This window comes from Leuresthes tenuis, unplaced genomic scaffold, assembly GCF_036924035.1.
Source record: "Leuresthes tenuis unplaced genomic scaffold, fLeuTen1.0.hap1 SCAF_23, whole genome shotgun sequence".
In the NCBI taxonomy this organism is placed as follows: Eukaryota; Metazoa; Chordata; class Actinopteri; order Atheriniformes; family Atherinopsidae; genus Leuresthes; species Leuresthes tenuis.
In genome coordinates, this window is record NW_027325377.1 from 3426726 (window position 1) to 3442574 (window position 15849).

Sequence of the window (15849 nt, forward strand, 5' to 3'; positions counted from 1 at the left end):
CCCAGCATTGTTTCTTCTGATGACGGCTGCTGAGAGTTGCAGTGATGTTCACAAAGTTCCTACAGTTTTCCACAATATTTTTAAAGTATTGGTGCTTACTTTCAAACCTCATGCACCACAATGGGCGAAGAGGACCATACATCAGCATAAGTCTGGAATAATGAATCAAGAAGTGACGCTTCGGTGTCAAAACATTTCCAAAGACTTTCTTCAACAAGCATTTTTAGATGAGCGAGCTCATCTTTCCTTATTTTTGTAACCATGACAACATCAACAATTTCAGAGCACAATAAGAACACGTATCTATACTGACTACCTGTTGGGATATGGTGAGCCATTAAAAAAGGTAGTAGTATGAATAAGCACCAAGGCTGACTTGCTGGTCCAGCTATGCCAGAATTTGCCAGAAAAGGTTTGTTTTGTCTGTCATTCCTCCCCAGATTTATATGCTTCAGCTCATCATTGCCTTCATTAATGGTTATGTGCTTTTCAATATGAGCTTTGCAAATGATTAACTTCATTACAAGAGGTATGACTCCCTCCAGTAACTCATGCATGACATCTGGTGGAAGACATTTTGTCTCATCAAAATTAGGCAGTACATCAAAGGCACTTCTTTTATCATTTTTTATACAGTCAATGTGGTATTTATGTACTTCTGGTGTTCTAATTATAAAACTTTCTTCACAAAACTTATGCTGCGTCTCTGAATAGGTTGCCATACAATATCGACATATCCTGCCACTACTGAAACGCAGAAAACCTCCCAGTCAAATGGACAGGCAGGTTGTCACATGAAATCGTGGCCAGAGCAGCATGCATTGTGTGCTCTGTGTCGTCATGAATCAAAGTGAAGCCCTCTGTGGAGAGCTTTTTGAGGTCATCTAGTAAGGGTTGTAGTATAGTCTCAAGCCCAACTGCTTTCACAAATGAATGGCGCACCAGTAAAGCTAAATGAATGTGACTCAAGTTTGAGCAATACTTCCCACTTATATTTCCAACTGTATAATAAAAACCACAGATTTTGTATTTAGTTCTTTTTGGTCCAGGCAAAACAGGTTCATCAGTAACTCATTGAGAAGAAATGCCAGCTTTCTTGATGCTCTGCTGCTCCCAGAATAAAATCTAACCTCAAACATTTCTGTCCTGCAGAAGAGAGCAACACAGGAGCAGAAACTGCAGTGGAAGAGTTTGGCAGAATTAACATACAGAAAAGACTGGTGTCTCTGCCTCTGGTAGTTCTGTGATGGTCTGGCCACCTGTCCAGGGTGCACCCTGCCTCCTGCCCAGTGACAGCTGGGATAGGCTCCAGACCCTTATCATCCTTTTATCTTTTGCAGATTCTGCAGTGGGCGAAAGGCAGGGTACACCCTGGACAGGTGGCCAGTCCACATAGAGACAAACAAGACAAAGAAACATGCATGCTCACTCCTACGGACAATTTAGAGTCACCAATTAACCTGACATGCTGTTTTTGGATGGTGGGAGGAAGCCGGAGTACCCAGAGAGAACCCATCTGTATGGGGAGGGTGGGTGAAAAGGCCCAGAAAGGCCCCAGGCAGGGATTGAACCTGGAACCCTCTTGCTGTGAGGTGACGGTGCTAACCAGCCCCCAAGTTCAGATTTCAATATCTTTAATTCTTTGCATTTGTGAAACAAGCTGCAACCTTCCCAAATTCCCAAATACTAAACAGATAGTGTGTTGAATAAATAATAATAAAAAACATTGCCCAAATTCACATGGAGTTAATTTCCCATGGAGTATCGATTTCCCAATTTTATAGTCTGAGAGAATAGAAGGGTGGTCCCAGACAAATGGTCCAAGATACAGGGGATGGGTCAGCTTACCCTGTAGTTGATTTTACCCCACTGTCCTTTTACCATCAAGTCTCCTGCACCGGAAGAAGATAGAAACATTTAGAGTTAAAAACAGCAGTGATTTGTTTCTTAAAGGATTTTCCCCTCCAAATAGCACTTTTCCAACTAAACCACAAAACTTTAGTTTATCACATTCCTCTTCACCGGATCACTAGCCGAAATCCTCGTACGACACACCGTTTTCCAAAAGTAACGGAGGAGCTGCAGTTGGTGGGTTTCCATAGAAGAACTCTGGTAATTTGATCCACATTTCTGTGGCATTTTTTTTAGATTTGATAGTTAAAGCACAGGAAGAAACTATAAAAGAGACTGTTTTTTATTAAAATTACCTCAGTGCAAAAGATTATTTTCATGCCAAAGACAGCCTGACGATGTTGTGACTTTTGTGGAGTCCAAATTACCTAATGTGCTATACTCAGTAGTTAAAGATGAGACAGATTCAGCCGGTTCGCGGTCCAATGATGGTTTTATTGCAGAGTTACAATTCGACCACACAGGAGAAGTAGCCCGAGCTAAGTCTGAAAACTCTTCTGAAAGTCCCGTCTTTTATACAAGTTGGGCCTGTGGACGCTCCTCCCCGGGGCCCCTCCTTTCGTATGGCGTGTTTTCCCCAATCTTCCACCGTTAGGTTTTAATCAATTAGCTTACCCGTGGCAGGGCCCTTCGTCCTGTCTTTTTTAAAACCTTTATTCATGCAATAGTCCTTCCCCCTACTCCCTGACTTCCCCTCTACATCCATTTTTTCCTGTTTTACTATGTTTGCATTGATGCGTGACTCGACACTGACCTTAGGTACTTTCCATCACCCTTTCCATGACCCTAATGCCTGACTCGTCCTTACACAGAGCTAAACGGCTGTAGCTCAGGAGGAAGAGCAGTCGCCACCAATCAGAAGGTCAGTGGTTCGACTCTGGCTTCCCCAGGATACATGTCGAAGTGTCCTTGGGCAAGACACTGAACCCCATGTTGCCTCCCAGTGTATCATTGGGGTAATGTTTAGAAAAAGCACGTAGTTAAGTATCTTAAGACGTACTGTATGAGTGGGGTGAATGCGGCATGTAGTGAAGCGCTTTGAGTGGTCAGTTAGACTAGAAAAGCGCTATACAAGTACAGTCCATTTACCATTTAAACGTTGGTACTTTCCATATATTATCCTTCGTCAGCATGCCTTAATTTTCGTCAGCATGCCTTTTTATTCTATAACTTTTGGGGCCCGGTAAACTTACTCCACAACGACACTGACAATGGAAAGACAAAAGTACTCCAACAAGCCTGCAAAGACAACTTCAAAAAGTCCTAAAATAGTGACAAAGTCATGCAATGTAAGACAAAGTATAACAAGAATGGAAATGCTCCAAATACTTAACATCTGTATTTAAATGCAGTCCTTTACCAGTGGACTTTAAATCAAATAGGAACTGAAATGCTGTATTTTGAATGAGGTCAGTTGTGCCTTTTTAACCAAGTTAATACAGAGAAGAAAACAGAAGTGCTCTCTGGAGAAGTAGATGCAAATCTGCACTGATCCACATGATATTTACAGTTAAGTGTCACTTTGAAAATATTCTTCCCGCCACTAAACGCAAATACATATATAAAAAAGTCTAAAATACCGAAATGTAGTGAGATGGACATGCAATGTTGCAGAAAATGCTTTAAGGTTTTGCATCTCAGTATTCAATAATAGAAATCATCTGGTTCCTGTCAGCTCTGAAATGAGGTCAAAACAACCTCAGCTGAACAAGACGTGACATATTACATTTAATTTGGGTTGTGGTGATCAGAAAATGTGAGACCAGCTGTCCTACAGCAAAGGCTATAGGCCATCAGGACAATGATTCACAGCAAATTCATAAGAGTTGCAGCAACAGCCCAGTCAAAGGTCAGCCATCAACATCAAGTGTTTGGTTTGGACGTGTATCAGTGAATGACTTCATTGAAGAGTTGGACAAAATTCTCCCACAACAGACTGATAACGTCATACAGAATATGATTACTTGATGCTATTGCTGCTAAAGGTGCTTCTACAAGCTGTTGGATCAGGGGGTGGACTTTGGTATAGATGACATTTCAAGAGATAAGACCTGGTAAGGACCTGGTAAAGTAAACCCTGACAGCTGAAAGAGGGTGTATTCCTGCCTGTTTGGAAGGATTTCAAAGAAATCTTTTATCAAGTAGCTTAACTTTTATTGTTAGAGCAACACTAGAGAAGTTTCTGAACCTTAAAAGTTTGTGTTTCTGGTTTCCTTTGATGTACATCCGGAAGCTGTCCTGGGTTTCTCACGTGGGGAGATACCACACTTTGTTTCCAGCCCCAAACCACACGGTGCTGCTTTTCCGTCACTCGACATTGTTTTTGATTGCATTTGATTAGTCTGTGTGACCTCTTCAACATAAGAGAAAAATGCATGTAGTCACACAGAAATGGGTTATTCTAACAGTGGTGTTACACACAATTATAAAGGCAGCCAAAGAGCGACATAAAAATAATCAAGCTCTATAGTGTTACTTTAAAATGCAACAGGTCTCCTTTCAAAATGACTCAGACATGTGGTGGACTGTAAGTATAAAATGACAAAAAAAGGGAACATCGTGTTTGCTTTATGTAAAAATGGACTGTTTTCTCTGCGACCCTCAGGCAGCAGATACCGCAGCCCATAGACATATATATACATATATATATATATCCGGAACAGCTTCTACCCATCTGCCATCAGACACCTGCAAATAACCTCAGACTCTAACATTATTTTATTTTTCCACAAATATATTTATACTTATACTGCCTCCTTTCTCTGACCTGGTTTTTACTCTATATCTTTATTTATTTCTTGTTATTCTTTATATACAATTAGGATATTTATCGTAGCCAAAATGCATCGTCATTTAGTTCTGTAGTGCGTCTCTGACAAATCTGAATCTGACAATTGTATTCCAGTAAAAGAGCAAGAAATAACTTCCTTTCGTGGATTTTCTACTACTGTTGCTGCCAAGATTCATGTCTGGACAGAACACTGTTCTTTTCTTCTCTCAATGCAGCCTTCCCAGCCTCTCAACGCTCACAACACCGGGAATTTTCCACTCCTCTTCCCGGAATGAGGCTGGCGCTCCACAAGCAGCCGGAAGTGTCCATACTTTGACTTATCTAAACGGTAAATTGGAGGCGTTTGCCGGAAGCTCCGCCCGCCGGGCTCCCCCACTCTTAAAGCAGGTTCACCACTCCTTCCTGGAGTCACTTTTATTTAGCACTTGTTGTGGTGCGTGAACGCTGAAAGTTTTTTCGAGTTTGGCTGTTTTTTTGTGGTTGTTTCTCCAGTTGCAAACATGGCTCAAGTCAACTGTTGTCTCAAGCGCATTTTCACAGTGTTCAACATCTTCTTCGCGGTAAGTCAGCGCCGTTAATAGCCGTTAAAAGCCGTTAAAGATGGCCGCTTTGATCTCGTTCTGTTTGGAAAATTTCAAAGTGCGTAGTTCAGGTTGACTTCAGGTTCAGGTTGAAGTCAACCAGACCGGCAATAAGTTTTACTTCTTATTTTACAGATTCAATTTCACTTCAAACACTGTTCAGAAGTGTGTTGTTTCCTGCGTCTTTAATGAAGAACCCTGAAACTATTTCTAACTTTTAACAAAACGGAACAATATGTTCACTATTGTAAAAATGTTAATATGATAGTTTGTTAGGTGGATTCTGCTTAAAAGTCTGTGCTGTCGTTGTCTGTTCCGGACTTTTACAAAATGATGTTTTCACTGTTGATTTATAGATTTTTACTTTAATAGCGGATCTGTTCTGGTATTTCCTAAGTTTCTATCTGTTTTGGCACAACTTTTTCACAGCTTTATACTGACATTTTACAGTTTAACTATTTTTAAATAATATATTTGTGGACTGAACATGGATATAAATTTTTTATATATATATATATATATAAAATAGATTGTCAGGTCTTGTTTTATCCAGACATTGGTTGCATATTTAAAAATGCATAAAAGTTTTATCACAGTGTCAATCAAGGAGATAATGAAGGTTTCATATCCTGACATGTAGGGGCAATCTGTCCACTTTGGTTTGGTTTCAGTTCAGTTTGTGTGCTTTAAAGTTTGGTCTGAAGGGAGAAATGCAGTCAAATGTAGGAGGAAGCCTCTCCTTTGTTTTGCACAAGACATTAGTTATCAGATTTCACAATAAGTTGGAAGTTGGTTTGATTTCATGTTGGTTTTATCTGGGCTCAGGTTACCTGCTCTTCAGGTCCTGAATACACAAGATTAACTCTGTGAAACCAACCGGTTTCTCTGGTTTCCAGTCACAGTAAACACTAGTGTCATAATGAACGTTACAGCTGCAAGAGTTGGTTGACAAGTGGGTCATAAGGAAATTCCTCAGGGTTTTTTTGTTGTTGTTGTGGTTAAAAAGGAAAATGTTTTTTCTGCTTTTAAGACAATCCGAACATGAGTAACATCAGTTAAAGCCAGTTTAATGCGCTTTCTTCTCCCCCGGCATTTTTCCTGTGTTGTGGTTGAATTTAAATGATTTTTTTAATTTATTTTTTCCATTTACTCATTTCAGCTTTCTTGAAGATGCAGCATATTTATTACTCTGAAGCAAACAAAAGAATAGAAGGAAACGGCAGAGCCTCCCTCCTTTAGCCTCAGTTGCAGCTTTAAGGGTTTGGGGTTCTTAAAGTTAAGGCGGCGCACAGATTTGTTGCTTTAGCGATATTCGCTGAGGGTCATCGGAAACCTCGGCACCAGTCTCGCATCTCTGGAATCCATCATTCCTCAGTCCCACTGAAAACCACCCTCACAGCATGATGCTGCCACCACCATGCTTCGCTGTGGGGCTGCTGTTCTTTGGGTGCTGAGAGGTGCTTCAGTCTCCTCTGACCTTCTCCCACATGCCTTTCGGTCGCTTTTCTCTGGCCTCTCTTCAGTAAAGCTGAGCTCTGAGGAGCTTTCCAGCTGCTTCAGGCTTACCTTTGGTCTCTTTGTTGCCTCTCTGATTGACGTCAGTCTGGGAGTTTTGTTGTGGTGCCCAGTTTCAGATATTTGCAGCCTCTTCGTGTCACTGGTTAAAAAAAAAAAACCCCACTTAGCTCAGTGGGTTGAGTCTCCGGTTCCTGTCCCGGGGGCCCTTTGCTGCTGCATCTCATCTTTCTCACAAGATCTCATTCTGCATTTTGTTTTGCTTTTATGTCACAGCAAATGTATTTATTTTCAAGTTTGGGTACTTCAGGCAGAACGAGAGCACGGACGCATCATCATGGAAATGCTGAAAAGTGTAAAAAGGGACTTGATGAAAACTGAATTTTGACATAAATAAGAGATCGTGTGTAATTTGGTGCAGAAAAGCTTTTGAACATCTGAGGATGTCACAGTGGAAGCTTTCTGGCACTTTTTGAGGTAAAATAATGAATAAAAATCCGATGACTACACTAAACAGAAGGTTCCTAAAGCTTCTGGCTCATTATGCCTAAAAAATGTAGGATTGGCTTTATTTTAATGATTATTTAAAACAAAAAAACTTCAATCTAAGCAGCAGATTTCCACATTTGAGAGGGAAGAAGAACTCTTTGTTTTTCTATAAGTTTGACTCATTTGTGACTTGATTTGAACATAAAACATGCTTCTGCACACTTTCTCTTGACTTTTTCTATAAGTTTGACTCATTTGTGACTTGATTTGAACAAAGAACATGCTTCTGCACACTTTCTCCTGTTTTTTCTATAAGTTTGACTCATTTGTGACTTAATTTGAACAAAGAACATGTTTCTGCACACTTTCTCCTGACTTTTTCTATAAGTTTGACTCATTTGTGACTTGATTTGAACATAAAACATGCTTCTGCACACGTTCTCCTGACTTTTTCTATAAGTTTGACTCATTTGTGACTTGATTTGAACATAAAACATGCTTCTGCACACTTTCTCCTGACTTTTTCTATAAGTTTGACTCATTTGTGACTTGATTTGAACAAAGAACATGCTTCTGCACACTTTCTCCTGACTTTTTCTATAAGTTTGACTCATTTGTGACTTGATTTGAACAAAGAACATGCTTCTGCACACTTTCTCCTGTTTTTTCTATAAGTTTGACTCATTTGTGACTTGATTTGAACAAAGAACATGCTTCTGCACACTTTCTCCTGACTTTTTCTATAAGTTTGACTCATTTGTGACTTGATTTGAACAAAGAACATGCTTCTGCACACGTTCTCCTGACTTTACACCGTCTTCTTGTGAGCATTGTGTCAGCCTCTAATCACGCTGTTCGGTTTCTGTTCCAGATTGTGGGCGGAGTCATCATCGGCCTCACTCTGCTGTCTCAGATCGTCACCAATGCTGAGGGAGGAGGAAATGTGAGAACACACTCTTGCTTAAACACAGAAACCCCACAGCTGGCCTCTGAGAGCCAGAAATGGTAACCTGCCTTCATCTTGTTGTCCCCGCAGTTGGAGGGGCGGACCACTGGCCTCATTGGTCTCTACATAGTGGGTGCCGCCACCATGATGATTGCCATCCTGGGAGCATACGGGGCTCACAAAGAGAGCAAAGTGTCTCTGATTGTGGTGAGTTCACACCTCGGAGGCATCAGCTTCCAGTGAAGATGTCAGTGGTCACTTCCTGACTGATATCAAAGGGGGGGGGGGGGGGGGGTGCAGTGACCGAACAGCTGTTCATCAGCTGTTTGGGGAAATTAGCTCAAGAAAAACAGAAACTTAAAGCCCATGTGATGTGTGGAAATGTCAGAATCTACTTTTTGTGAGACGTTGAAAGTAAAAGCAGGAAGTGTTCAATAAAAAAAAGTTCCATGCGGCCCGTGTGACGTAATCTTTATCTTTTAAATGACCTTTTGAGATCAACAGGATGTCTTAACGTTACAACACTGTGAGTAGGACACAGTGGTGGGGATTGGGAAAGAGTCCCAGAAATCCCCTGCCATGTCAGCCTAACAATCTTCTTCTTCTTCTTTTTGTGTAGTTCCTGGTGTGTATGGTCATCGGAAGTTTGCTGATGCTCCGAGTCGGAGTCCCTGCAGCCATCGCCCGTCCAGAGGTAAAAGTCCTGCTCTGGGATCAGATTTAGTGGAAAAGACTCTTAAAAAGCTGACTATGAAACAGATAAAGTTGTTCGGAACGGTCCAATGACAGCTGGACTAATAAATCTGCTTCATGGACCCAGTTCATCAGAGATTTGAACTTTAATAGCACTTTAGTTTTGCTCTTTTGCAATAAGGGAGTGAAGACATCTGCAGAATATGACCTCATCCAGCTGGGATTTAACTTACAAAACATGTGAATTACTAACAAAGGAACCAAATGATAGATAATCGCATGTTAATTCTTCTTCAGTGAGTCAGATTAAAGTGTATTTTTCCTATACTCGTTTTTTTCATTCTGGTTTATCTTTTTAATTCAGAAAATTGTTGCATAAATAATAACTGAATACATCAGAGTTCTTAAATGAAAGAGCCCATCATTGGCTGAACTAGCTGTGAAGCATTTCTCACCTAAAACTCTACGTTTAAAGCAGGAATTCCTGAAATGAAGGCTGTTTTTCATGCTTGTTTGCAGCTGGAAGGTGTGTTGGAGGAGAAGTTCCGTCAGTTTCTTCCTCTGGACAAAGCCTCGGAGGAGGCGCAGGACATGGCCAACAGCCTGCAGCTTCACGTGAGATTTTCTTCTTCTCCTCTTTAGTTTTCCTGACAGCCAGAACCAGGCAGACAAAAGTTGCTTCTCACACTAAATGGTGTGTGTGGTGGGAAGAGAAAATGAAGTTTTCCCAAAGCGAGAAGCAGCTGCAGAGCGAACGCTTCAGGCTCAGAGGATGAAGAAAGCAGGGAGGTTTGAGTAAAAATAAACGAGTCGCAGCTCAACGCGTCCTCACAGAGGGGTAAATCCCCCACACACACACACACACTCCAGCTTTATTCTGAGCAGAAACGTTTCGCTTTGGCAGGTGAGGCTCGGCCCGTCTGATTGGCCGTCTGACAGACGCACATCTATTGGTGTATAAGTCATGGATCACTTCCTGTTTTTAGAGGGAAGTTGGACTCTTTAATGTCTGTTTCATCTGCTTCTAAAAGAGAAAGCAGCAGAGAAACGGATCAAACATCCAGTTCCTTCATTCACTTCCCGTTTTAACTCAACAACTCCATTCAGTTCTTCATAGATGAGCCCTTATTTCCTTTCTGCATGTGCTCCAGTTCACAGCAGATCGACATCAGATCCTGTTTTCAGTCGGCTGCTGAACAAGCGAGTTCAAGGGCAAAGTTTAAACCACCTTAGAAGTTTAAAACCCGCCGTGTGGCGCCTGTGAAAGAGCCACATCCTGCGCTGCTGTGTTTCCCACGATAGCTGCGCTGCTTCGGTCTGTGTGCACGGACCTCTGTTACCCCCCAGCAGCTTGGGTCTGCGTGCACGGACCTCTGTTACCCCCCCAGCAGCTTGGGTCTGCGTGCACGGACCTCTGTTACCCCCCCAGCAGCTTGGGTCTGCGTGCACGGACCTCTGTTACCCCCCAGCAGCTTGGGTCTGCGTGCACGGACCTCTGTTACCCCCCCCCAGCAGCTTGGGTCTGCGTGCACGGACCTCTGTTACCCCCCAGCAGCTAGGGTCTGCGTGCACGGACCTCTGTTACCCCCCCAGCAGCTTGGGTCTGCGTGCACGGACCTCTGTTATCCCCCAGCAGCTTGGGTCTGCGTGCACGGACCTCTGTTACCCCCCAGCAGCTTGGGTCTGCGTGCACGGACCTCTGTTACCCCCCAGCAGCTTGGGTCTGCGTGCACGGACCTCTGTTACCCCCCAGCAGCTTGGGTCTGCGTGCACGGACCTCTGTTACCCCCCAGCTGCTTGGGTCTGCGTGCACGGACCTCTGTTACCCCCCAGCAGCTTGGGTCTGCGTGCACGGACCTCTGTTACCCCCCAGCAGCTTGGGTCTGCGTGCACGGACCTCTGTTACCCCCCAGCAGCTCGGGTCTGCGTGCACGGACCTCTGTTACCCCCCCAGCAGCTTGGGTCTGCGTGCACGGACCTCTGTTACCCCCCAGCAGCTCGGGTCTGCGTGCACGGACCTCTGTTACCCCCCAGCAGCTCGGGTCTGCGTGCACGGACCTCTGTTACCCCCCAGCAGCTTGGGTCTGTGTGCACGGACCTCTGTTACCCCCCAGCAGCTTGGGTCTGTGTGCACGGACCTCTGTTACCCCCCAGCAGCTTGGGTCTGCGTGCACGGACCTCTGTTACCCCCCAGCAGCTTGGGTCTGCGTGCACGGACCTCTGTTACCCCCCAGCAGCTTGGGTCTGCGTGCACGGACCTCTGTTACCCCCCAGCAGCTCGGGTCTGCGTGCACGGACCTCTGTTACCCCCCAGCAGCTTGGGTCTGTGTGCACGGACCTCTGTTACCCCCCAGCTGCTTCGGTCTGCGTGCACGGACCTCTGTTACCCCCCAGCAGCTTGGGTCTGCGTGCACGGACCTCTGTTACCCCCCAGCAGCTTGGGTCTGCGTGCACGGACCTCTGTTACCCCCCAGCAGCTTGGGTCTGTGTGCACGGACCTCTGTTACCCCCCCAGCAGCTTGGGTCTGCGTGCACGGACCTCTGTTACCCCCCCAGCAGCTTGGGTCTGTGTGCACGGACCTCTGTTACCCCCCAGCAGCTTGGGTCTGCGTGCACGGACCTCTGTTACCCCCCCAGCAGCTTGGGTCTGCGTGCACGGACCTCTGTTACCCCCCAGCAGCTTGGGTCTGCGTGCACGGACCTCTTCTACCCCCCAGCAGCTTGGGTCTGCGTGCACGGACCTCTGTTACCCCCCAGCAGCTTGGGTCTGCGTGCACGGACCTCTGTTACCCCCCAGCAGCTTGGGTCTGCGTGCACGGACCTCTTCTACCCCCCCAGCAGCTTGGGTCTGCGTGCACGGACCTCTTCTACCCCCCAGCAGCTTGGGTCTGCGTGCACGGACCTCTGTTACCCCCCCAGCAGCTTGGGTCTGTGTGCACGGACCTCTGTTACCCCCCAGCAGCTTGGGTCTGTGTGCACGGACCTCTGTTACCCCCCAGCAGCTTGGGTCTGCGTGCACGGACCTCTGTTACCCCCCCAGCAGCTTGGGTCTGCGTGCACGGACCTCTGTTACCCCCCAGCAGCTTGGGTCTGCGTGCACGGACCTCTGTTACCCCCCAGCAGCTTGGGTCTGCGTGCACGGACCTCTGTTACCCCCCAGCAGCTTGGGTCTGCGTGCACGGACCTCTGTTACCCCCCAGCAGCTTGGGTCTGCGTGCACGGACCTCTGTTACCCCCCAGCAGCTTGGGTCTGCGTGCACGGACCTCTTCTACCCCCCCCCCCAGCAGCTTGGGTCTGTGTGCACGGACCTCTTCTACCCCCCAGCAGCTTGGGTCTGTGTGCACGGACCTCTTCTACCCCCCAGCAGCTTGGGTCTGCGTGCACGGACCTCTGTTACCCCCCAGCAGCTTGGGTCTGTGTGCACGGACCTCTGTTACCCCCCAGCAGCTTGGGTCTGCGTGCACGGACCTCTGTTACCCCCCAGCAGCTTGGGTCTGCGTGCACGGACCTCTTCTACCCCCCAGCAGCTTGGGTCTGCGTGCACGGACCTCTGTTACCCCCCAGCAGCTTGGGTCTACGTGCACGGACCTCTGTTACCCCCCCCCCCAGCAGCTTGGGTCTGCGTGCACGGACCTCTGTTACCCCCCAGCAGCTTGGGTCTGCGTGCACGGACCTCTGTTACCCCCCCAGCAGCTTGGGTCTGCGTGCACGGACCTCTGTTACCCCCCCAGCAGCTTGGGTCTGCGTGCACGGACCTCTGTTACCCCCCAGCAGCTTGGGTCTGCGTGCACGGACCTCTGTTACCCCCCAGCAGCTCGGGTCTGCGTGCACGGACCTCTGTTACCCCCCAGCAGCTCGGGTCTGCGTGCACGGACCTCTGTTACCCCCCAGCAGCTTGGGTCTGCGTGCACGGACCTCTGTTACCCCCCAGCAGCTCGGGTCTGCGTGCACGGACCTCTGTTACCCCCCAGCAGCTTGGGTCTGCGTGCACGGACCTCTGTTACCCCCCAGCAGCACGGACCTCAAACTGCACTTAAAGTTTCTGAAATGTGTAATTTTTAGTTCTGTTTCCATCAGTTAAAGTAACAGTTTTTATTTAATTATGCATCTATTCTGTTATCCCTACATTTATTTTTCCATTTCTGTCCTTTATGCAAAAAGTAAATGAAAGTCGGACAGAAACTCGACCTTCTTCTTCTTCTGTGGTTTCAGCTGCACTGCTGTGGACTCTTCAGCTACACAGACTGGGAGGACAGCATCCCCGACACCTGCACATGCACCCCGATAGTGGAGGACGACTGCAAGGCCATCCACCTCACCGTGAGTATCTGCGCTCGGACTCTCCGCCCACGTCCCGTCGCTCACGTTCTAATCTGTACGCCTCTTTCAGGAACTCTACCGCTACAGAACCAAGTCCATTTACAGCAAGGTCAGTAAAGCAGCCGTGACCTCAGACTCATGAGCACAGAACCAGGTGAGGACAGATTCTGATGGTTGTCTCTCATTCCGCTGCAGCCCTGCTTCCCCATCATCATGCGCTACGTCCACATGGTTGCTGACATCTTGCTCGGGGTCGTCTTCTTTCTCGCCGCGCTGGCTGTGAGTATTGGTCATTTATCCACGGATAGCTGCGTTTTTCTTATTCAAAGGTCGTGACCTGATCAGCCCAGTCTCAGGGTTAGCTGGAAATCAACAGCCTCTCGGCAGAAGTGAAACCTCGAACCATTTTACCTTGAAATGGGTTCAAGGTGTTGTGCAGACGCCCACGTATAGAGGCCGCGCCCCTGACCCGAGGCCAGAGCCCCTGACCCGAGGCCAGAGCCCCTGACCCGAGGCCAGAGCCCTGACCCGAGGCCAGAGCCCTGACCCGAGGCCAGAGCCCTGACCCGAGGCCAGAGCCCTGACCCGAGGCCAGAGCCCTGACCCTGACCCGAGGCCAGAGCCCTGACCCTGACCCGAGGCCAGAGCCCTGACCCTGACCCGAGGCCAGAGCCCCTGACCCTGACCCGAGGCCAGAGCCCCTGACCCTGACCCGAGGCCAGAGCCCCTGACCCTGACCCGAGGCCAGAGCCCCTGACCCTGACCCGAGGCCAGAGCCCCTGACCCGAGGCCAGAGCCCCTGACCCTGACCCGAGGCCAGAGCCCCTGACCCGAGGCCAGAGCCCCTGACCCGAGGCCAGAGCCCCTGACCCGAGGCCAGAGCCCCTGACCCGAGGCCAGAGCCCCTGACCCGAGGCCAGAGCCCCTGACCCGAGGCCAGAGCCCCTGACCCGAGGCCAGAGCCCCTGACCCGAGGCCAGAGCCCCTGACCCGAGGCCAGAGCCCCTGACCCGAGGCCAGAGCCCTGACCCGAGGCCAGAGCCCCTGACCCGAGGCCAGAGCCCCTGACCCGAGGCCAGAGCCCCTGACCCGAGGCCAGAGCCCCTGACCCCAGAGCCCCTGACCCCAGAGCCCCTGACCCCAGAGCCCCTGACCCCAGAGCCCCTGACCCCAGAGCCCCTGACCCCAGAGCCCCTGACCCCAGAGCCCCTGACCCCAGAGCCCCTGACCCCAGAGCCCCTGACCCGAGGCCAGAGCCCCTGACCCGAGGCCAGAGCCCCTGACCCGAGGCCAGAGCCCCTGACCGCTTTATGGAAACTCGAGTGTCTCTACGACGTTTCATCAGCACTGAAATATGCAGCTGTGGCTAAAAGCTGCTTATTGGTTCACTTCATTTCCACCTGGTGCATGATGGGAAATGATCTCAGTGAAATCTAGCTGTGTGCTTACAGATGATGACCCCGTTTTAAATGTCAGGCTAAAGACTTTCAGACACGTTGTCTGTATACGTGAGCGGGTGTCTGGAAACGCTGCGCTGTCCTATAGATGGATGGAGCTTTATTGATCGAATAAAAGGAAGGAGGCTCTGAAAGCGCCGCTCGGTCTCGTCTTCCAGAGACGACCACATGTGACCCGTGCTCTGACTCTCCTTCTGTCTCCCTGCAGCTGCTCGGCATGATTCTGTCCTCCATCATGATCCACCAGATGCGTCACCCCAACCGGGCCGTGGTGCTGCTCAACATCCCCACCATCTTCAGCTCGCCCCCACCCAAGTACCAGGAGCTGAACAACCCCCCTCCCCCGTACTAAAGCGCCGGCTTGTTGCTCGGGTTGGGGAAGTTGTGCTTTCTGTGTTGTTTTGTTGAGGAGCTTGTTTGAGCTTTGTGTCCTAAGTGCCTTCATCACTGAGGAGGTCCGACCGTGGAGCCGCTGGCTTTACTCTTCTGTTGGGGGAATATGCTGTTTAATTCTGCCTCAACGTGTTTTCCAGCTCTTGGATCAGAACTTGTTTTCATTACTCGTGTCTGAGTGATGAAGGTTAAAGCACTTCTGAATATTTATGGCGCTGGAGCCTGTTTGGGGGAAATATCGTGAAGCTTTTATATAATTGAACCAAAGAGGAAAAAGCTCCTAAAATACAGACTCCAATATCAACCACTGATTTTAATTTGCACACTTAATTTTAAGGCTCAGCTTTCACATGTAGAAAACCCTCTTTAAAGAAGGAAAGCTTATATTTTCCCTTCTCGGCTGTTTTGAACCACTGATGCAAAAAGAAGGGCAACAGAAGGCTTTTCAGTGGAATAAAGACGTCTTTGAATCTGTCGCTCCTACTGTAGCTGCTGAACCTTTTTTACTCGTAAATATGTGCTCACTGTGTGTTTTCCCTCCTGTTACTGTGATCACATTCCTGCAGATATGACCTGGAGCTGAGAGCTTCAGTCATTTCTTTTTTAAATTGTTTAAAAAGTGGAAACCAGTTTGTCTGTTAAAGCTAAATAATAATAAAAAAAAAAAAGGGAAATCTTTGTTTTTAATCTCTTATGTTTGATCCTTCTGCTCTGAGCTGGAACGAAAACCAATAAAGTCGTTTCTGTGTTTA

The 15849-nt window shown here is 47.7% G+C and overlaps 1 protein-coding gene across 1 annotated transcript; it reads left to right on the forward strand.

The window, feature by feature from the left end:
* Positions 1-5101: 5101 nt before the first annotated feature.
* On the forward strand, positions 5102-15849 carry LOC140283009 (tetraspanin-8-like). Its single transcript, XM_072377630.1, has 9 exons — positions 5102-5262; positions 8159-8230; positions 8324-8440; positions 8853-8927; positions 9446-9541; positions 13140-13247; positions 13318-13356; positions 13443-13526; positions 14913-15849. Exons 1-9 carry the CDS (start codon positions 5203-5205, stop codon positions 15054-15056), a joined length of 795 nt encoding a protein of 264 aa, XP_072233731.1. The 5' UTR covers positions 5102-5202; the 3' UTR covers positions 15057-15849.